Source organism: Colobus angolensis, unplaced genomic scaffold, assembly GCF_000951035.1.
Source record: "Colobus angolensis palliatus isolate OR3802 unplaced genomic scaffold, Cang.pa_1.0 Scaffold55, whole genome shotgun sequence".
NCBI lineage: Eukaryota > Metazoa > Chordata > Mammalia > Primates > Cercopithecidae > Colobus > Colobus angolensis.
Window position 1 is genome coordinate 7606757 of NW_012119043.1, and position 21734 is coordinate 7628490.

The 21734-nt window shown below is 47.7% G+C and overlaps 1 protein-coding gene across 2 annotated transcripts in view; it reads left to right on the top strand.

Moving 5' to 3' along the window:
• The window catches only part of CLEC16A (C-type lectin domain family 16, member A), a 233890-nt gene that overhangs the window by 85534 nt on the left and 126622 nt on the right, over positions 1–21734 (top strand). For both annotated transcript variants that reach the window (XM_011961400.1, XM_011961399.1), the window contains exons 13-17: positions 8742–8864; positions 11246–11355; positions 12953–12997; positions 16238–16288; positions 20376–20504. In XM_011961400.1, the coding sequence (XP_011816790.1) occupies positions 8742–8864; positions 11246–11355; positions 12953–12997; positions 16238–16288; positions 20376–20504 (458 nt within the window). The remainder of the gene's footprint in view (positions 1–8741; positions 8865–11245; positions 11356–12952; positions 12998–16237; positions 16289–20375; positions 20505–21734) is intronic.

Genomic DNA, 21734 nt, shown 5'->3' on the forward strand with positions numbered 1-21734 from the left:
ACCCGTCTCGGCCTCCCAAAGTGCTGGGATTATAGGCTTCAGCCACTGCGCCCGGCCTAGCACTTTTTAATACCTCCTTTTCTCTGTATTTTTTCTCTCCCATTCTAGATAGCTAGGCCTTGGAAGGCAGAAACCATGTGCTCCCTGCAGTACCCAGCCTACTGCCTGGCACTCAATCAGTGCTCAGCCAGAGTTTGCTGATTGGTTGCCGCTCAGCTATGTGGCACATCCCCAAGGCCATCTCTTCCTGGCAGCCTGTAGCTCAGGGCTTCAGCAAAGAAGATGCTCTCTGTGTGGTGTAGATGCCAGGCTCCAAGGGACAGTGGGCAAGCTCCTCATCTTCTGTGTGACTGACGTTCTCCATGGGCTTCCTCCCTGCAGCCCTGACCTGTGTGGGGAGCAGGGACATCATGGCTTACCAGATGTGCTGCTGTGCACCTTCGTCCAGTCTTTTGTGCTGGAGAGACCACTCACCCATGTTCCCAGCTGGGCATGCTACCTCTTTTTCTTGGGAATTTCTTCCTAGAAGAGTAGAACTGTATATTCAAGGAAATTAAATTCCTTCTTCCATTTTCTGCTAATGCTATTCATGTATTGATTGATTCATTCATTCTTCTAACAGGAAGCTCCTGTTAGATGCCAGCCACTGAGATCAGTATTGGGGATGCAGTGGTGAACCAAACAAATGCTTTCATGGAATCTGGATTCTCTTAGAGGAGACAGACAGTAAACTAGTAACCAAGTGAAATAATCCCGTGTAGCGAAAGTGCAACAGTGAAAATAAAACTAGGTATTGTGAGGGGGCAGGCTGAAGGTAGAGGGTACTACATCCGCCTGAGCAATCCGGAGAGGCCTCTTGGAGGCTTAAGTGATCAGGAGGAATAGCCTTGCAGTCTCTGATGAATTTCTGCACGTAATTCGTTATTCAGCAAATGCACGTGGAGCACCAGCCGTGTGCCAGGCATTGGGCTCAATACGGGACTACAAATTCCAGGCAGACCAACCCAGGCCCTTGCCCAAGGAAGTAGCAGTCATTCTTGGACAGAAAAGTCCTACGAGGAGACTGTCAGCACAATAGAGGGTCGCTTGCCTGGTGGTGAGCATGGACTCTGCCCGCAAGAGTGAAGACCCATTTCCTGAGGACACCCGGGCTATGGGAGAGGGCAGAGCAGGAAGGGGCATGAGAGCCTGTGGCATAACCGTCGGATCACTGCCCGTTCCCCAGGGTGAGCGGCAGCATGTCCGAGGCAGCGGGCTGCCCCAAGAGGCAGGCATCTGGAGCCAGTCTGCAGGGGTAGCACAGGCAGCTACTGTGAGCTCTGTTCCTACGAGCCATGTGGGGCTGCTGGGGGGCAGTTGGTCAGTAAGTGAGCTGACCCACTCTGCACCCCTCATTGTGGGTTTGCGGTAATTCAGCCAGCAGGTGGGAGGGGTGGGAGGTGAAAGCGAGAGGCTTTCTTATCATTCAGCAGATGCTTGCTGAGCACTTGCTAGGGCAAGGCCCTGTCATAGGCACTCAAACAAGTCCAGATGAGTCTCGTTGAAGTGAACAGGAAGATTGTGGCTGTGACAAATGGTAGAAGGAAATGAACAGGGTGGAGTGATGAGGAGGCCCAGTGGTTGTGCTGCAGGGGTTACTAGGTGCTAGTCAGGGTGGTCGGGGAGGGCTCCTCTGAGGAAGGACCAGCAGAGCCAAAGCCCAGAGAGTGAGAAGGAGCCAGCTCTGCAAAGATCTGGGGCAAGAGTGCTCCAGGCGAAGGGAGCAGCATGTACAGAGGCCCCGGGGTGGGAAGGAGCAGAAAGTGGGCCAAGGTGAGGCTGGCCAGGTGGGCAGGGGCCAGGTCATGAAGGGCCTTGAAGGCCATGAAGAGGAATTACCATTTTTTTTCCCAAGTACAGTGGGAAACCCCTACAGAATTTTTAAGTTGGACAGTGATGTGGTCAGGTGGAAGTTTTTAAAAGAAACTTTGGCTACCAGACGGAAAGTAGATGACTAGGGGTGGGGATGAGTTGCAGGAGGGAACACCGGGAGACTTGCTAAGAAGCTGTTGCAGTCATCCAGGCGAGATAATGTGGATCGGATTAGGCTGCTGGCTGGGGAGTGGAGGAAACTGGAAGGACTTGTGGTTATTTCAGCGCTAGAGCCAGGATGTGCTGATGGATTGGATGTAGGGGCCAAGTGAAAGGGATGAATCAGATGACTCCTGCGATTTGGCTTGAGCAACGGTGGGGTGCATTTACTAGGATGAGGAGACAAGGAGAGGCACTGGGCTAGGGGATGAGGGGTTCTGGTTGATTTGAAAGAAGGGGGCATGAAGGGAGGAGACTGGGTAAGGCTCAGGTTCCTGACTCCTTTGACTGTGTGACAAGTAGCAGTGCCATTTCCAGAACTAACGAGCATGGGCCTTGGAGCAGGTTTGGAGAAGAAACTGAAAAGTTCAAGTCTGGTGCTCCGAGGCCCAGGTGCCTGGGGAGGCTGCCTCATAGGGGAGCTGCCACCTGGCTTATGCTCAGTCCTGGCCTGTGAGCAGAGTCTGTATTTGGTGGGGCTTTGGTGGTGGTGGTTGGTTGGGTGATTGGTTTTTGGTTATGCAGCAGTTGGTCAGGCTGCACTTGACCTTCAGCCTCACTTTTCCAGATCCTTACTCCCCAAATCAGGCCCCCAAGTGGCTGGTCTCTTTCTCATAGATTTTTCCTCATAGACAATTTTAACATAAAAGCCATGTTAATAAAAACCAAATGTGAGCTCAGGCCTTCCAGGAAATCATAATAGATTAGATGCTGCACCGAAATGAATATCCCACAGTGGAAAGGGTTGACCGGTTGGTGGAAGGCGCTTGGTGTGACTCAGTTGGGCCACAGAATGAATTCTGGTTTGTTTCTGTAATAGAAAATGCAGGCTTCGCTCTTCTATCAAGTCCGCTGAGTCCTGGGCCAGAGGTCGGGGGATGGGGGGTGAGTTTTACAGCTTTTGTATGTTGAAGTTTCCCCAGTTCAGCGACCAGCCTTCTACTCCTGCCACTCCATTTGTCATTGTTTACCCAGGAAGAAGGAGTCTTGGGCTCTTTGTGTTTTGTGTTTTGTTTTGCTGAGAAGTTAATGGAACGTGGATGAGAGATAACGGAAAAGGTTGAAAGGTAATAGGATAAAGGGAAGCTTTTGCCATGCAGAGAACTTGCACAACGTCATTTTGGATCTTGGCTGACACATAACCAGAATTGGAAGTACATTGGAAATTGGCCCAACATCTGGTTAGCTTTCGAAATCTTTGGTCTATAGTCTTCCAAAGCTGGTAATACTTGTGTGACTGCAGCCAGGGAGATGTTGCGTAGTCAAAATACATTTTTAAAAAATTTGAACGTTGTTTACCTGGTGTTCTCATGGTCTCTTTATCCAGATCTTTCTAATTATTCTTATGCATCTTTGGTCTGGGTCTTTTCCATCCCTACTCTGAATGGGAGCTACTACTAAGGGGGAAGAATCCAGATATCAGAACTGAGAGGGAAGCTTATTAAGAGTTACTTACACTGTGGGGCCACACCCTTCCCTTCTGTTTTGGATTCTTTGAATGAGTTGGTTGAGAGTTCCGCCCTCCAACCCTGTGGACAGGAGACACCCATTCTGACTAGGCAGCTCAGGCTCTGACCCCTAAGGCAGGGCTGTGGGTGGGGCAAGGAACATGTGGTCTGCTGGAAGCCAGAATGAGTTAGTGCTCCTGTGAAGTGCAGCAGGATTTCTTTGGAATTTGTCTGTCACAAGGCACTTAGGAGTTGAAGCAAATAGGATCATATATTATCCACAATGTTTATTTCTGTCAGAGGGAAATGACCGGCAAAGAAGCTATTGGATTTGCAGCAAAAGCTGCCTTTCTGTGACTGAGAACCATGGGGTATGCGTGTGTGTGTGTGTGTGTGTGTGTGTGTGTGTGTGTGAGAGAGAGAGTGTGTGTGTGTGTGTGTGTGTGTATATGTATGTCCCTGTACACAGGAGCCGTCTTACCTTTCACATGCATGCCCCTGTTATACGATGACATTGACCTTAGCCACTCAGAACTATCAACCACCAGATTGTTTCAGGCAGGAGGCTTAAACCCAAACCAAATTTGTTTGCCACAAATTAAATGCCATCCTAAGAACAGTGATGGTCATGCAGTGATTGTTGTAGAAAACAAAAATGAGAATAAGTTACTTTTTCACTTGCTTTTGATTATACCACCTTAAGATAACCAGCTGCTGACAGTATCATATTTCTTTCTAGCCTGTTTTGTGTGTGGGTGATGGTTGGGCTTTTCTGCACAGCTGTCATATGGTGGCTTCTGTTTTATGTATATTTCCCCTTAATTTTGAGATTTGTCTGATCTTCTGTCCTAAATTTGATCAAAACTACTTAACTTTTAAAAAAATTAATTCAGCAAAAATGTATGGGCTATTGTGTTTGTGCCAAGAACACCACTAGATCACGTGACACACATAGCTTGGGCAGGTGGCGAGAAAGTGCATTAACCAGCAGGGATCATGGGACACGACAGAGAGGATGGAGGTAAGAGCCACGTGGCCACATTCAGGGCTGGGCTTTCCACTCTACGCATGACCTCAGGCAAGCTTCATGTCTTTTTTGAGCCTCAGCTTCCTCGTCTATAAAATGGAAATAATATTAGCCACTTCATGGAACGTCATGAGGATGAAATGAAGCATTCCACTTCATATGCCTGGCGGGTGGTCACCATTTCTTCAGGGCTTACCTTACGAAGGCAATCTTGTCGTCTTAGCAGAATCCTCTCCTCCTTCCTTCCAAAGACACTTTGTCCTTCCCCAGAGAGACTGGGGATTTTGTTGTTGTTTGTTTTGACTGAGTATTTTGGTAAATGATAAGGCCTCCTTGGAAACACTTGATAGTTCAGAGTCACAGAGAGGATTTTAAAGGCCATGGTGGGAAGAAGAGCTGGGAGAGAGAATGGGGCACCTGGCCCAGAAGGAGCTCTGGGGACAGAAGGGAGACGTTCAGAGGGTTTTCTGTTGTACACTTTTGCCGTGTGCTGTGTGGAATCACCTCTGCTCTCTGCCTCCCAGGGCTGGTGATAAAATCTACCTCACATGGACTGCATGGCAGTAGCAGGTCAGTTTGGGGGAAAGGGCCGGAAGCATGAAGACCACTTGGAGCAGCCAGGGGAATGGGACCACCCCAGTCAGCCAGGACACAACCAGATCATGTCATGGCCCACTAGCTGCCTCTCCTGGACCCCTCCACTGCATCACCCTGCAGGATCCTGGCACGAAGCCTTGCCTGTCCCTTCCCCCATCCTCTACCTCATCACCCCCGTCCCCGGCTCTTCCCTGCCCTGACCTCCGTGGCTGTGCTCCACTCCCTGCAGTCCCACCTTTGTTTGGCAAGTCCTGGCCCTCCCTGTCCAGCTCAAGGCAAACTCCTGTTCATCCTTTAGGATCCAACCTGAGTAGCTTGTCCCCTGAGAGGGGCCTCCAGCAGCTCAGCATGCCTCTTTTGGGCTGTCTGTAGCTTGATTTAGCTCTTGTTAGGTTTTTTCCTTTTGTTCTTTTGTTCTAATTTCCTTTTTTTTTAATTTTAGGCTGGACTGCAGTGACGCAGTCTCGGCCCACTGCAACTGGGTTCAAGCAATTCTCGTTTCTCAACTTCCCGAGTAGCTGGTACTACAGGCATGTGCCACCACACTCAGCTAATTGTTGTATTTTTAGTAGAGACGGGGTTTCACCACGTTGGCCAGGCTGGTCTCAAACTCCTGACCTCAAGTGATCTGCCCACCTCGGCCTCCCAGAGTGCTGGGATTACAAACGTGAGCCACTGTGCCTGGCCTAACTTTCCTTTTATAACACGAATGATAAGGAAACACATCAAGTCGTGCTCAAACTAAAAATTCTCATCCGTGCATTAAGCAGTGATCAAACTAAAAATTCCCATTTGTGCATAATAATGAGAGGTAAAGTTGTCGGTCTGTGACAGTGCTTTTTCTCTTTCGATCCTGATAGCAGTTGTGGGGCGGGTAGTTACCATAATTATTCCCACTTCACAGGTGAGGAAACTGAGGTTCAAAGAGGTAAAGTGTCAAAACAAAGTTTCTCCCGTACTCCACCGCTAGGCTTCTCATTCCTGCTGTACCCAGCTGACCCCCTAGGAGAGAGTGAGCCCAGGGACACAGAGGGGTGGCTGTTGTCAGCCTGAGAGGACGGGCACCCTGTGTGCTTCTCGTGGGCTCGCTGAGTGGGTGCTGCCACCCTTTCCCATCTGGCCCCTGCCCATCTTCGGGATCATCTGAAGGTGGTTTGAGCCGTGTTTCTGACTTGCTCTGTGGCCTTGGGGAAACAGCTTAACAACTCTGGGCCTTACCTTCCTCAGGAAAGGAAAGGGCCGGACTTGGAATCTGGTGCAGAGAGAAGTGTTTCTATCCTCCAGAATCTTCCCTTCATGGAGAGTTGAGAAGGGCAAGATCATCTTGACATGCTTTTCTTCCTGTCAAGAAAAGAGCTTGCCACAGATTTCCTCATTGTTCACAAATTCTAAGAAGGCAGAGGGGCAATGATAGGAAGGAAACAAAAATGAACCTCTCTGTGTAAATTCAAGGCCTGGTCCTAGTTTGCCTCTTTCCATGGTTCTGTGGCCACAGCCCCCTTCTGGAAGCCAGAAACCAGGCCCTTTCCGCTGTCCTCGCTGAAGTGGAGTGATTGCTGGTGGGTTATAAAGTTGGGCGATGCACCTGGGATGCAGAGGAGCTTTTATTCCCCACCCCCACCCCCAGAACCACTGAATGGCAGTTCTCAAAGGGCCAGAAATTAATGAGTAGAGAGATGTTATGACAGTGTTAACATCTCTGGAAAAAACAAACGCCAGAAAGAGTCAGTTGACATTCCTCTTGCCATTCAATAAGCCAGAATCGTTCAGGGTTACACATTTAGCATTAACGTGGGATACAGAATCCACAAATTAAATTTTCACTGCAATCAAATTTTTTGAGGAAACCCAAATTTGTGGGGCGTTTTGGGGCATGAGAGAGACTACTACCCAACTCAAGCCTTTATGCTGTCCCTCACCCAGGTCATCTCCTTGGTATGACTTAGCCTCTTTCTGGGAGCTGGAAGGAATTCAGAAAAGCAAGATATATTGTTATGGCTTATTTCATCAACCTGTGTGTGCAGGAGTTACTTAGAATCCAGACAATCGGCTCTTCAATGCTATCTTCCACTATTTTGTCAAGGTTCTAAATGAAACGTCATCTGGTACTCAAGGGACCGTATTTCAAGAGTTCCGAGAAGTGCCACCTTTCCCCCTTTTGTAAAATAACAGGAAAAGACATGTTCCAAGCACAAATAATCCATTCAGTTCTCCGAGCTTGGATCAAGCGAAATATTTGTTTCTCGAAATGTATTTTTCAAGAGCCATGTCAGATGAGCAGATAAGGAGTTTGAAGACCTCTTACCCCAGGCGGGAACTGTTCTAGGAGCCCTAACAGGTCTTCTGTCACTGCGGGTCCTGCGTGCTTCCTTAGGAGAAATGACAGCAGGGCTCAAAGTCACACACTTGCCTGTTCCCTCTTTCCTTTTCCACTTACCTTCCCCACCCCCATCTCATCTTTTATCTTTTAAATGCTGTTAGTTTTGGCAGGAAGAACTGTTGAATTTTCACTGGAGGAAAGGTGACTCCCTTGCCTGTTAATGATAAATCTCTGCTTTATTGGTGTCATTGTATTAGGTTGGCACAAAAGTAATTGCAGGTTTTGAATTGCTTTTAATGGCAAAAACCACAATTACTTTTGTGCCAACCTAATATGTGCACCTTTCTGTAAGAAAAGGCTTAGCTTGGTGTCTTTCTGCTACTGTCACCCTCAGGGGCAGGGGTGGCCTCTGCCTCACCTGACTCAGAACTTGATTCCTCCTACCCATGCTGAGGGTGGGGCCCAGCTTTTGAGCTTGTCATTAAAAGCTTGAGGGCACAGTTGTTGGGGATGACTGTAGTTTCCTTCGGGTGTAGTCTCTCTTTCTCTAGGCCTGGGTTTCCCCAAGCGTAGAAGGTGCCTAATACAGGAGTGGCCTCAGGTGGCCCTCAGACCTGGCACACAGTGGCAGTGGATTATACTATGGGACGGTTACCGCTTTTTCTACTCCCTTCCCTTTCCTCTGCTATGTCTGGGAGAATGTCCCCATTTGGGGCTAGCTTCTCTCCAACACTATTAAGTACCTGCCAACCTACCTTTTTAACAAAGATCAGGCCTTGGGCCACTATGAGTAGGCAGTCACCAGTCATTGGCTAGAATGTAAAAACATTTTTTGATTTTTTAAAAATTATTACTGGCAATTATTACATCAATCCTGATTTCCTATTTGTAAGTAGTGACAGAAAATGTATGTTTTAATACATTTATGTAAGTTCGGTTTATGGAGAGCTCTGCAAAAAGTTATGGCACCGACAGCAACCAGTCATGACAGCAGTTGCCAAGAGGGGACAGGCACGGTGGCTCATACCGGTAATCCCAGCACTTGGGGAGGCCCAGCACTTGGGAAAGCCCAAGAGTTCCAGTCCAGCCTGGGAAACATGACAAAACCCTGTCTCTACTAAAAACTAAACAAAAAAAAAAAAAAAAAAAAAGGAAAAGAAATCACCAAGAGGGAACATATGTAGCTGAAGTTGAGGAAACCCCACTCTGCAGGGCCTTTCAGGATGAGGAGGTCACATAGTCAGGAGGCCTCCGCTTACATCCTTCTCCTCTGTTCCAGGCATAGATCCTGAAAAACTAGAGCGAATCCAGCTCCCGGTGCCAAACGCAGTCGAGAAGACCACCTACAACCATCCGCTGGCTGAAAGACTCATCAGGATCATGAACAACGCTGCCCAGCCAGGTGCCCACTTGGGGTGTTGTCTATCCACAGGGCCTTCAGTCATGGGGAGCAGGCCCCACTGAAAGCCTGAGCCCTGGGTGCTAGGCCTGAGCCTTCTGAGAATCTGGGCCCATCCCAGCCTCTCCCTCTGCCTCTCAACCCCTGCATCCTGGGCCAGCCCTCCTGCCTGCTGGAACTGTGTCTTTAGCTCTGGGTCTCCTTTTGCCATCCCACCCCCTGCCACTTGCTAACCATCTTTCTTCTCCTTCCACACCCCGCCTTCCTTTGCTGAGATTGTCAATGTTTGTCACCCCCCGAATCTCTGGGTGGCCCAAGGCGATATTATGAGAAAGAACTAGGCTGAGAGTGGAGTGAGGGGAGAAGGTTTGAAGGTTTAACGGGCCAGTAGAATAGGAGACAGAGTTTTGTTACCAGCAGCAGTTGTGGGTAGGTATGGGAACAGGTAGGAGTGAGAATGCGCTTGGAGAAAAACTGACTTGGAGGAGGCAGCTGAAGAGAGGTTACACTAGTGCTGGGGCTGGGTGGTGCCGGGCCGGGAGAGCCGATGGAGCTGAGACCACCCAGCCTTCTCCTTGGTTGTCCCTGGGGCATGTATCATGTTTGGGAAGACCTATTTTTCGTGATAGCGCCTTTTCTTTTTTTTTCTTTTCTTTTTTTCTTTTTCTGAGATGGAGTCTCGCACTGTCGCCTGGTCTGGAGTGTAATGGCGTGATCTCGGCTCACCGCAACGTCTGCCTCCCAGGTTTATGGGATTCTCCTGTCTCAGCCTCCTAAGTAGCTGGGATTACGGGTGCACACCACCACACCCAGCTAATTTTTTGTGTTTTTATTTGAGACGGGGTTTCACTATGTTGGCCAGACTGGTCTCGAACTCTTGACCTGGTGATCCATCCACCTTGGCCTCCCAAGGTACTAGGGATTACAGGCATGAGCTGCCGCGCCAGGCCTATTTTTTCACTTTTTAGGCAGAGCCCCTTTTCTCACCTATTTTCACCTGACTTACAAGGCGTTAACAAAGGGACAGGCAGGGAGGTGGGCAGAGGGATGTTTCTGCCTTTAGTTTTTTCCCAGTGACCTATCGTGGTCTCTGATGTTTCCAAGGCCTTAGAGGCATAGCCTGAAGACCTCCTTCTCTCCACAGTGGGACCTTTCCCCAGAAATAAACTTGAAAGACCCACAGAGGAGTTTGCATAAGAGCAGTTGTCCTTCAGTCAGTTACAGATGCTTCTAGGAGAGATGCCAGATGTGGGTTTTGGCATTCTGAGCACCTGCAGTCTACCACTGCCCAGCGATGAGACCCTGGACAAGTCCCTTCACTTTCCTAAGCCTCCGTCTTTGGAGCACTCATTGCAGTCGGTTTTCATACAGATTCCTTGAGGAGCTATATAAAGTGCTCGGCACTGTGCCTGGCTCAAGGTAGTAAGTAATAGCATAATAAGTAAGCTGTGTTAGAACTCTGTTGCACTTGACAGAAACCCAACTCACTCTGGCTTAAACAACACAAACAGACAAAGCTGTGTTGGCTTATAAAGTCTGCTAAGGCCTGGCTTCAGGCAAAGCTGGATCCAGGGGCTCAAACAGTATTTTTCTACCTTTGGCCTCTGCCACCTTCTGGGTTGACAAGTTAAACGTCAGCCCCTCCAGCTAGCCCTTTCTCCACTGAGACACTAGACTTACCCTATGGGAGTCACTTAGATTTGAGCAGTCTAGTTGGAAGAGAGATCTCAAAGTGATATTTGCAGAATACTTTACAAATATTAAAAATGCTGGCAAGGGTGAAGAGGTGGCCGATGTAGATTATAATGCTTGTGCCCCTCAGGGCCTCACCACGGTCCTCTGCTCAACCCAGCACAAGGAGAATTTCTCTTATCCAGCAGATCCAGCAAATTGTGAGGTTGAGCCTTACTGGCTCTGACTGGCTCCCTTGCCTGGTTCTTACCTAGTCACTGGGACCAAGGCAATATAGAGCACCCCAACTGGCTGGGTGATGTGCCCAACCCTGGAAGGGGAAAGGAGGACCAGCTCCAGCCAAAGCACGTGACCCAGAGTGGGACTGGCGGCTCTCTAAAGGAAAGTGGGAGTGCAGGGCCACTCTCTAGGCCTCAACAGTCTTTAGTCACCCTCTTTTTCCTGCGCCCTGCCAGTAAAGGGACTTCAGGGAAGTATTTGGTATAGGTAGTTTTGGTGGAGAACATTGAATTCTAACTGATTGGGAATGGCTTTGGCATGGGGGGTTCCCTCTGTGTCCCCACTGGATGTTGGGAGCCATGGGCAGTTGGTCTATCATCTGACCTGCTAACCTCAACGTGGGTAGGCGGGAGCCTTGGGCTTAAGGGCGCCCCACCCTGGGTGTGCAAGGCTCACCCTGGTTTGCTCTGCAGATGGGAAGATCCGGCTGGCGACGCTGGAGCTGAGCTGCCTGCTTCTGAAGCAGCAAGTCCTGACAAGTGCCGGCTGCATCATGAAGGACGTGCACCTGGCCTGCCTGGAGGTGACGCCCTCTCCCCTCCTCCTTCCTGTGGGCCAAGGGAGAGGGACAGGAGGATGGAAGGGAAGGTGCTGACATCCAGATAGGAGCCCTGGCCCGCGGTGTCATCGGTCACCAGCTAAAAGCAGCAGGGGCTGCCCTCTTGAGACCCCACTCCGACCTACTTATTCAGCAGGGACTTCCTTTCGGCTGAGACTCGCTGAAGAGTCCACTTAATTGAGTTTTAGTGGTTTCTGCTGCATTTATTTACTTCTGTATTTGTCCTCAGGATTTCTGAATTTTTTCTTTGGTGTTAAAAAGTTTTAAGCACATACAAACACACTCACACGTATACACACATTGATTATGGTTTTTGTGCTTAAAATATACATTAAATTTTCTGTAGCTTTTATGGTACCTCTTATTTTCTATGTTTATTTTAGAAAATTTAGGAAGTACAAAGAGGTAAAAGTAACTATAGTTGACACTTTGGCTGTGTCTATGTAGACACACACATATTATATATGTAAATATATTTAAGTATTATATAAGCAAATAATTATATACATAAAGGAGTATATTTACATATACCACATATATAATATATAAATATGTAAACGTGAATATATGTAAATGAAACATCTTTACATATATATAAATGAAAATTCATTTTTAACTATGTATATGTTTGTATATATACATACACACACTTACTTATAAATGAACTTTTTGTCTTATACAAATGTAGTTGGGCTAGGTACAGTGGCTCATGCATGTAATTCTAACATTTTGGAAATCTGAGATGAGAGGATCACTTGAGGCCAAGAGTTTGAGACTAGCCTGGACATAAGTGAGACCCTGTCTCTACAAAAACAAAAACAATTAGCCAGGACATGCCTGTAGCCCCAGCTACTGAGGAGGCTGAGGCTGGGAGATTGCTTGAACCCAGGATTTTGACACTGCAGTGAGCTATGATTGTACCACCACACTCCAGCCTGGGCCACAGTTTGAGACTGTCTTGAAAAAGTAAAATAAAAAAGGAGTCCTAATGGCCGTATTTGTAACCCGTTTTCCCCTGATTAACTGTATATTAACAGCTTCTCATGTCATTACAATCGAATTACCTATCCTTTCACATTTTCATTTTGAGCTCTGTCTCCTTTCCTCTCTCTCTCATTAAGAACTATTTTATAGGCCAGGCGTGGTGGCTCATGCCTGTAGTCCCGGCATTTTGGGAAGCCGAGGCGGGCAGATCACCTGAGGTCAGGAGTTAGAGACCAGCCTGGCCAACGTGGTGAAACCCCGTCTCTACTAAAAATACAAAAATTAGCCAGGCGTGGTGGCAGGCTAATCCCAGCTACTCAGGAGGTTGAGGCAGGAGAATCGCTTGAACCTGGGATGCGGAGATTGCACTGAGCCAGAATCATGCCACTGCACTCCATCCTGGGCGACAGAGTGAGACTTCATCTCAACAAAAGGAAAAAAAACAAAACATTTTATGCATTAAGGATATTAGTCCAGATCCATTTTATACATACTCATGTTTTAGAATTTGTAGTTTGCCCGATTTGCTCGCCTAGATGAGACCTGCCTCCTTCACACCTTCCTTGTCTTTTAACAGGGTGCGAGAGAAGAAAGTGTTCACCTTGTACGACATTTTTATAAGGTAATTGGCAGAGCACAGATGGACAGCAGCATGGTGTGTCTTGTAGAAGCAGGAGTGTCTTGTAGAAGCAGCAGAAGTGGTGTCTGGTTCTAGGCAGATAAACGTTACATGTCTTCAGTTATTTTTTATGCCTATAATTACTGAATAAAAATGCTCAATTTCATAGTCTCTAGAGCAGCAATACCTAAACTTTTTTCTGGCCATGCTGTCTTATCAGTAAAATTTTTGAGGACTCAGCCCCAGTATTTGACAGTTTGTTTGTCAGTAATACATGGATTTGGTTGTTTGGGAATAATTATATGTAAATTACGAACTACATACATATAAACACATACAAGTAAATTATATATGATGTGCTTATGTTCATGAGTTATATATGCTTACACATATAAAATTACTTATGAATTACCTATGAGTTTATGAACTATATACATGTATATTATTTATATACATATGTGCTAAGAAACCTTATAGAGGCTTCTAAACTTTTATTAAGTTTATTGAGATTTTGTAAAGTACCACAGTGACTTTCAGTATCTGAAAAATTTGCAGAGCTTTGTCTTCAGGTTGCAGATGGTTTTATAATATCTAATTGAGGCCAGGCATGGTGGCTTATGCCTGTAATCTCAGCACTTTTGAAGGCCAAGACGGGTGGATCACCTGAGGTCGGGAGTTTGAGACCAGCCTAGCCAACATGGAGAAACCTCGTCTCTACTAAAAATACAAAATTAGGCATGGTTGCACATGGCTGTAATCCCAGGTACTTGGGAGGCTGAGACAGGAGAATTGCTTGAACCCAGGAGGCAGAGATTGCTGTGAGCCAAGATAGCGCCATTGCCCTCCATCCTGGGCAACAAGATTGAAAACTCCATCTCAAAAAAAAAAATTCTAATTGCCATGGTTTTGTTTTAGTTTTTAAGCATATGTTTTAGTCCATTCGGGATGCTAAAACACCATAAACTGGGTAGCTTATAAACAATAGAAATTTATTTCTGGGCTGGGCACGGTGTCTCACGCCTGTAATCAATCCCAGCACTTTGGGAGGCCAAGGCAGGCAGATCATGAGATCAGGAGATTGAGACCATTCTGGCTAATATGGTGAAACTCTGTCCCTACTAAAAAATACAAAAAAAATTAGCCTGGCATGGTGGCGGATGCCTGTAGTCCCAGCTCCTCCGGAGGCTGAGGTGGGAGAATGGCGTGAACCCGGGAGACGGAGCTTGCAGTGAGCTGAGATCACGCCACTGCAGTCCAGCCTGGGCGACAGAGCAAGAGTCCGTCTCAAAAAAAAGATACTTACTTCTGTCAGTTTTGGAGGCTGGGAAGTCCGAGATCAAGGCAGATTCCATATCTAGTGAAGGCTCACTTTCTCATGAATGGCACCATCTTACTGGATGACCTCATCACAAGGCAGATTCCATATCTAGTGAAGGCTCACTTTCTCATGAATGGCACCATCTTACTGGATGACCTCATCACCTCCCAAAGGCCCTACCTACTAATCCCATTACCTTGGGAATTAGAATTTAAACATATGAATTTGGGGGGCGCGGCGGGGAGCAGAAACACTCAGGCCTTGCCAGCCTCATGTGTCTTTCAGGCAAGGCTCATCACTCATCAACCATGATGGATTAATCCATAGGTCAAATAGTCATTTTCTAGTTTGCTGGCCTCCGGATCAGGTCTCTGCACGTGGCTGCTGAAGATCCTCCTACAGGGGGAAGGTGGCAACACTGCCATTTCCTTGCTGTCCCCTGTAGTTTCATTATTCGAGCCCTCTTTAAGCTGCTGTTTCTTTGCAGGAATCGTTTTAAGCCACTACATTATTGCCAGTGTTTGTTGAGATAAAATTAGGTTGCATGATTTGGAGATCAACCTTGCCAGGCTCAGATGACCCCATCCAGCTGCAGCAGTGGACATACCCAGACAAGGGTGGCTCCGTGGTGGGCCCCTACACACTGAGGAGGAAATCCCACTTTCCACTTAGAACATCCGAAACCAAGCTTGGCCTCCAAGTGAGGATACACCCCCACTAGCAAAGCCCACAAGAAAGCAGAAACCTCAGGGTTGCATTAGTCATCTTTGAACCTCTTTACAATATAACTGCCCTAAGTTTATGTCCCCTGGAAAGCTTTTGGATTGCAAAAACAGAAAGACATATAGGTAGGCATTTTCCCAGAGGATTATCCTTTATTGTTAACAAAAGGAGAGCTTTGTTTAATTTCTGGATCCCTTCTCCCAACCCAGATTTTTCTTTCTTTTATCCCATAATATTTATTATGCCCTAAGTATAATTTCTCAGCAGCTTTTAGATGTTTTCAGGAATTGTCTTTTCTGGTGGTGATAGTTATAATCACACAAGAATCTGAAAAAAACTAAAAAGAATCTATTCCCTTTCCCACCCCAAGTGTGTGGGGGATGTGTGTGTGTCTCATTCAGAACTTGTAAGAGAGATGCAGCAGTTCTAAGGGTCATTGTCCAGTAGAGATTATCATGACAGTGAGTGCTCACACTGACCCAGCCCCGACTGAGTGACAGGCTCTGTGCTTCCTTGATTTCATGTGCATTAACTCGTTTCGTCTTCACAATACCCTAGACAGACATGCCATTCTTGCAGTGGAACAAGGAGGCGAGAGGTGTAAAGCTGGATTTGGTTATGTGTCTCAGAGCCAAGTTTATGCCCACCATGCTGTTCTGAAGGGGCCCTCCCAGGCAGTCATGACCCTGAGGAACGACATAACCCCGAAAGCACTCCTCAAAAACAAATGGAATAAGCCATGTAATTGTAACGTTAAACTTATTTAATTATACTCCTCCTTCCAGAGGTGTGGAGCCTCGTTTCTTTAATATGGTAACTTAAACAGGATTGTCCATTTCTCCAACCATTCTTAATAAATAGATGATGTTAAATACTTGAAATATTAGTCTTTTCTATATTTTAATGCTACATAGTAGTATTTTTGTTGTTGTTTTTTAATTAACTGCTTTGACAGAAGAATCCTAACTCTGTATACTTAAAAAGGAAGGAGAAAATTTTGAGTAGTGCAATTTGATATTTGGTCTGTCATTTGAGCGTGTGTGTTTGTGTTCACGTGTGCATTTTACTTCCTGGTGATTTACGAGAACTCGCTAATGAGAAACAGATGGCCTCTAAAGCCACAAACTAGAGTTTATAATACTCTGTTGTTTATGGAAAAAAATATGAATAATCTCCTCTTCCCTCCCTTCCTTTCTTTTTAGGGAGAAGACATTTTTTTGGACATGTTTGAAGATGAGTACAGAAGCATGACAGTAAGTGAGGGACTGGGACACACTTGGGCTGGCGTGCGCCTCTGTCCCTGCCAAGCTCACCCTGCCCATCCCAGAGGGGATTTTTTGACTTAGGGCTTTCCGACCAAATAGCAGATTGATGGGGAAGCAGATTTAGAGTGGTGTCTTGTGATCCCCAGCACTGTTAATTTCAGACTATATTCACTCCCTCTAAGATGGGAGGTATCCAATGAGTCAGGACGATTATCTGCTATGAATAGTAATTTGGGGGACAGTATCATTTTTTTGAGGACTTACTCTGTGCTGGATGTATATAGCATGCTGTATAGATTATAACTCTTCATCCTCACACCAGCCAACGGGAATAGCTACTGCCATTGTCCCTTTCTTGCTGAATTAGTCTTTTCTCATACTGTTACGCAGGAATACCCAAGACTGGGTAGTTTATAAGGAAAAGAGGTTTAATTGACTTACAGTTCCACATTGCTGGGGAGGCCTCAGGAAACTTGCGATCATGGTGGAAGGCGCCTCTTCACAAAGTGACAGGAGAGAGAATGAGTGCAAGGAGAAAAAATGCCAGACACTTAGAAAACCATCGGATCTCATGAGAACTCACTAACTATCATGAGAACTGTATAAGGAAAACTGCCCCCATGATTCAGTTACCGTGCCATATGGTTCCGCCCTTGACACATGGGGATTCCCATGTGTCTCACCATTCAGCGGGAGATTTGGGTGGGTACACAGAGCCAAACCATATCACTTGCCAATGAGGAAACTGAGTCAGGCAGGTCTAGTGATGTACCCAAGTCTGCCTGGCCGGTGAGTGGCGGAGCCAGGCTTCCGGAGGAGGACAGCTCACCCCCGCATCCCCTGTCCTTCTCCATGTATTATATCCCTGCCTCTCTGTTTGCTGCTCTCCTGGAATGTTCCAGCATGCAGCTCTTCCTCCAGTCTGCAGTGCCAGCACACGGGATTCCTTCCTCCTCCGGCAGGCAGAATCACGGGAAGCCACAGGTTCAGAAGATCTCAGCTTTCTCTGCTCTGTGCGTTTGTCTTTGTATCCCAGCACCTGCCCTTGGCTAGGTACTCCATTAAGTACATGATAAATGATCCTTCTTGTGAATATTACCCACCAAAGCGTGTGTGATTTGGGAAGTTTATAATAAACCTAAGTGTTTTAAGTGTCAAAAAGAAAAAGGCAGCATGCACTAATTGGCTCCTTGGCTTCACAGCCTGTTCCCCGGGAATCTGGACAGCCGGGCCCTCGCCACGTCCTTTGTCACTGTATGTCTGAGGCCGCCATGGAGCCTTTTCAAGGGAAAGGTGGCCGTGGGCTGTGCATCCACAGCCCCTCATCATTCCTCCAGCCCCTTCAAGAGTGACTCAGTCTTCCACCCTTCAGACCATTCCTTAGAGTGGAAGGGATTCGTTTGTTGTTTGCCATTTCCTCTTACCGCTGAGACATCCCCCTGCAATGTCATTCCTTACAGTTTGGTTTCCTGTTTGGAAATGTCAGGCTCCTATGGCACTTAACCATGTGGGAGAGCTTGGGCTCTTAAACCCCTCCTCAGTGTCTGTTTTTGACAATGCAGCCTTGAGTGCATTGCTTAAATTCTGATTTTTTTTCTTTTTCTTTTTTTTTGAGACAGAGTCTTGCTCTGTCACCCAGGCTGGAGTGCAGTAGCGCGATTTCGGCTCCCTGCAACCTCCGCCTCCTGGGTTCAAGCAATTCTCCTGCTTCAGTCTCCCAAGTAGCTGGGATTACAGGCACCCATTACCATGCCCAACTAATTTTTGTATTTTTAGTAGACGGGGTTTCACCATGTTGTCCAGGCTGGCCTCAAACCCCTGACCTCATGATCCCTCCGCCTCAGCCTCCCAAAGTGCTGGGATTACAGGTGTGAGCCACCTCGCCTGGCGATTTTTTTTTTTTTTTTAATCCATAAAGTGGGGGATCCCTACCTCGGAGCTGCCCAGGCTGTATATGAAATAGCCAACAAGAGGCCTCATGGGTCCATACACAACAAATGCTTCCTCCCCCTCCCACCATGGGGAGCTTCCGAGGATTTATTTGTTTGATTGTTTGTTTGTTTTAATCAAGCATGTATTGTGTGTCCTATACAATGCCTGGCATTCCAGAGAAATGCAAAGGTGCTACACCCTCTCTCTGTATCTGAAAATCAGTCCTCAGCCTTCAGGAATGCAGCTTCTGAGTGGAAGGGGGTAGGGACAGGCCCTCGGAGGCTGGCCGCTGTACCAAAGTCAGGCTATGACTTGTGACCCTTCATTTCCCTTATTCCCTTTGGTTTAATGCAAAAGGTTCAGTGAAGTGATGGCCTAGCTCTGCCCCCAGCAGGCTTGAGGGGGTTCATTGGGAAGGTTGTAGAGGGCAGCAGGAATAGAGGGGAAGGGAGCTGCCACCCCTGCTGGGATAGAGGATTTCGAGTGGGGGACCTCCGGCTTCTGGAGGAAAGTACTCAAAGTGTCCAAAAGAAAAAGGCAAGCAGCATGCACCAAGTGGCTCCTTGGCCCCCTGGCCTGTTCACCAGGTGTCTCAGTCTGTTTTCTGCAGCTATAACAGAATACCACAGACTAATTTATAAAGAAAAGAAATTTCTTATAGTTCTGGAGGCCGGGAAGTCCAATATCAAGGTGCCAGTATTTGGCGAGGGCCTTCTTGCCACATTACCCATGGTGGAAGGCGGATGGGCCTTCTTGCCACATCATCCCATGGTGGAAGGTGGAAGGGCAAGACACAGAGAAAGAGAGAACAGAACTCGCTCTTAAAACAAATTCACTGTCACCATCATTGAGCCACACCTGCAATAATGACCTTACTCCATTCATGAGACCTAATCCCATCTTGTTAGGCCCTGCCTCTCAGCACTGTCACACTGGGGGTTAAGTTTCCAATACATGAACTTTTGGGGACACGTTCAAACCACAGCACCGGGTATCTGGGCCGCTGGGCCCTCACTATATCCCTGCCCTGTGTAGTCAGCTTTACCTAGCAAGAGGGAGAAAGTGGTATGTTTGAAGCCCACTTTCTGAAAAGAGAAGACACGAGGAAAGTTTGTGATGTTTGAAAGAGTAAAATGAATTCTGCAGAAAGCTTATCCTTCCTCTGTGAAGCCAGGGAAATGAAGTGTTAGTGTTCAGCAGCACATGTGCATTGATTACTACTACTGATGCAGCAGAGATCTGGGAGAGGTGGCAGGTAGGGGATGTCACCCTGTGTCTTAGTCATCAAAGAAGGCTTCGCAGAGGTCGTGTGGAAGGAGGCAGCTCTGGCCCAGTGGCCGTGGGCATGTGCCTTTCCTCCTCTGAGCTCAGTGTCCCTTTAATCATGGGCCACCAGCACCTGCCGTCCAGCAGGAGGTGATCCCAGCACGTGTCTGGCAGTTAGTAGATGCTCCAAAAATGATTATGTTATATTATCCCAGGTAAGATGTGAAGGGGACAAGGAAGGAAGGGGAAACGTTGGTCCTAGGGTGGGAATCACAGAGGCCCTGGAGCAAGACAGGCCCGGGCTCATGTCTTGGTTCTGCCACCCACCAGCTGAGTGACCTTGGATCCATTTTTCTGCTTCTCTGAGATTCTGTTCCCTCATCAGCAAAGTGGGAAGCAGCTCCTCAACAGCCTTTAGGTCACAGCGTGCCGCGGAATCAGCTTTTGTTAAACAGAAGCTGCCATCGCACAGCTGTTATCATCACTGGAAGGACAGAGAGGAGAAGGCAGGTGGCAGACGGGCTTGCACCCACAGGGGTAAAGCATACCTGGCCTCCTGCTGAGAATCCCTGTCCCTGCTGAGGGGGAGAGGGAATGTGAGGAGGAACGAGCTTTTCGCGGCAAGGATGCAGCTTCTCAAGAGTCTGAGCTGCCGTTTCAATTAAAGGAAAAATCGGCAGTTTAGAAAACCAAAAGGCATATTGCTCCCTTATCTGGCTGCCTCTGTGCTTTACTTCAATCTAAATCCAGGGTTTAGATCACTCATTTACATTTACTAAATGCAGGTGAAGGCGAGGGGCCTGTGTAACCTTCCCCGGCCTCTTCTTCCTCCCAAGTAAGGAGCCTGCTTTGAGGTTTCCTGTAATGTCTCTTCTAGATGAAGCCCATGAACGTGGAATATCTTATGATGGACGCCTCCATCCTGCTGCCCCCAACAGGCACGCCACTGACGGGCATTGATTTTGTGAAGCGGCTGCCGTGTGGCGATGTGGAGAAGACCCGGCGGGTGAGTGAGCGCAGGACCTGTCATCTCCTGGGCCACTGTTCTCCAGAACCACTCCCAGACTAGGGAGGAAAGGGCTTCTTTGTCAAAGTCAAGAGCTTGCCCTCAACAACAGCTTAGACGCGGATAGAGAGTTCATACTTGCCTCCAGGCATGACTTTCCAAAGCATGTTGCCCTATGGAAAGTGGGGTTTGGCATTCCGTTGCATTTGGCACCCAATGTTGGCTGCAGAGAGGTAGCTTTCACCAGTGCAGACAGACTCAAGCCCTGAGCTCAGGAGTGGAAGCCAGTGGGGCCAGGTTTCTGTGAACCGTGGAGAGTGAGGTTGGTGTGAAATCTTAGCCCAGCGGTCTCAGGACCCTCAGAGACAGTGCGATGTTAAGGCATCTACCTGCTCTTGGGCCACAGTCAAATGGAATGTGAATCTCGCCAGCCTGCAGGAGAGATATGCGGGAAAAGATTAGTTCTCAGAACCAGCTGCAGTGCGTGCTTCTGTTATCAGCCCTTTTTTTCCCGAAGCAGGTGCTCTAGGAAGCAGTCTCCACAAGAGTGTTCATGGGATTTTATCTCCCCGGTAAGATCAGAGTTTCTTTCTTAGAAAGCACCATCACCTTTTCCTAGAAAATCATTCCCTGGAGACATGAATATTTGTGGATAGTTTAGAGGAATTCATTGCACGCAGCTCCCCCTATCAGCCTGTATCGTCTGAGTTAATTCGTGTGTGACAGAGGTGTTTCACTTTTGGATTTTGCAAAGCAGGAATGACCTGTCATTTGCACCTCAGACACTAGGAGTCTGAACCTTCCTCCTCGCAGCTGGTGATTCTACCTCGGAGGCCTGGGGGTGCAGAGGAAGTGGGACCCGTGTGTCTTGAGTCAATCCACATTTCCAACTGTCTGACCAAACCCACAAACCTCACCGCAGGACCTACCCTGTCCGGGCCACTGACGCCTTCCTTCCATGTGCTCCCAGCCAGGCACACGATTCTGTTTGTGGGTGGCAGCGTTTGCACTGAACGTCCTGGCATCAGCTTTCACTGGAGGACTGGTTCTGACAGATGTGTATGTGTTGCTTCATGATGCTGACATGCTCACCCCCAGCCAGGGCTACAGCATCCTGTGCCAAGAAGGTCCCGCCTGGGAGATCCCTCCTGTCCAGAGGAGTGAACGCTGAGCACTGCTGCTCTGGATTCCACTTTGCCTTTCTTTTTTTCTTTTTTTTTTGGAGGCTGC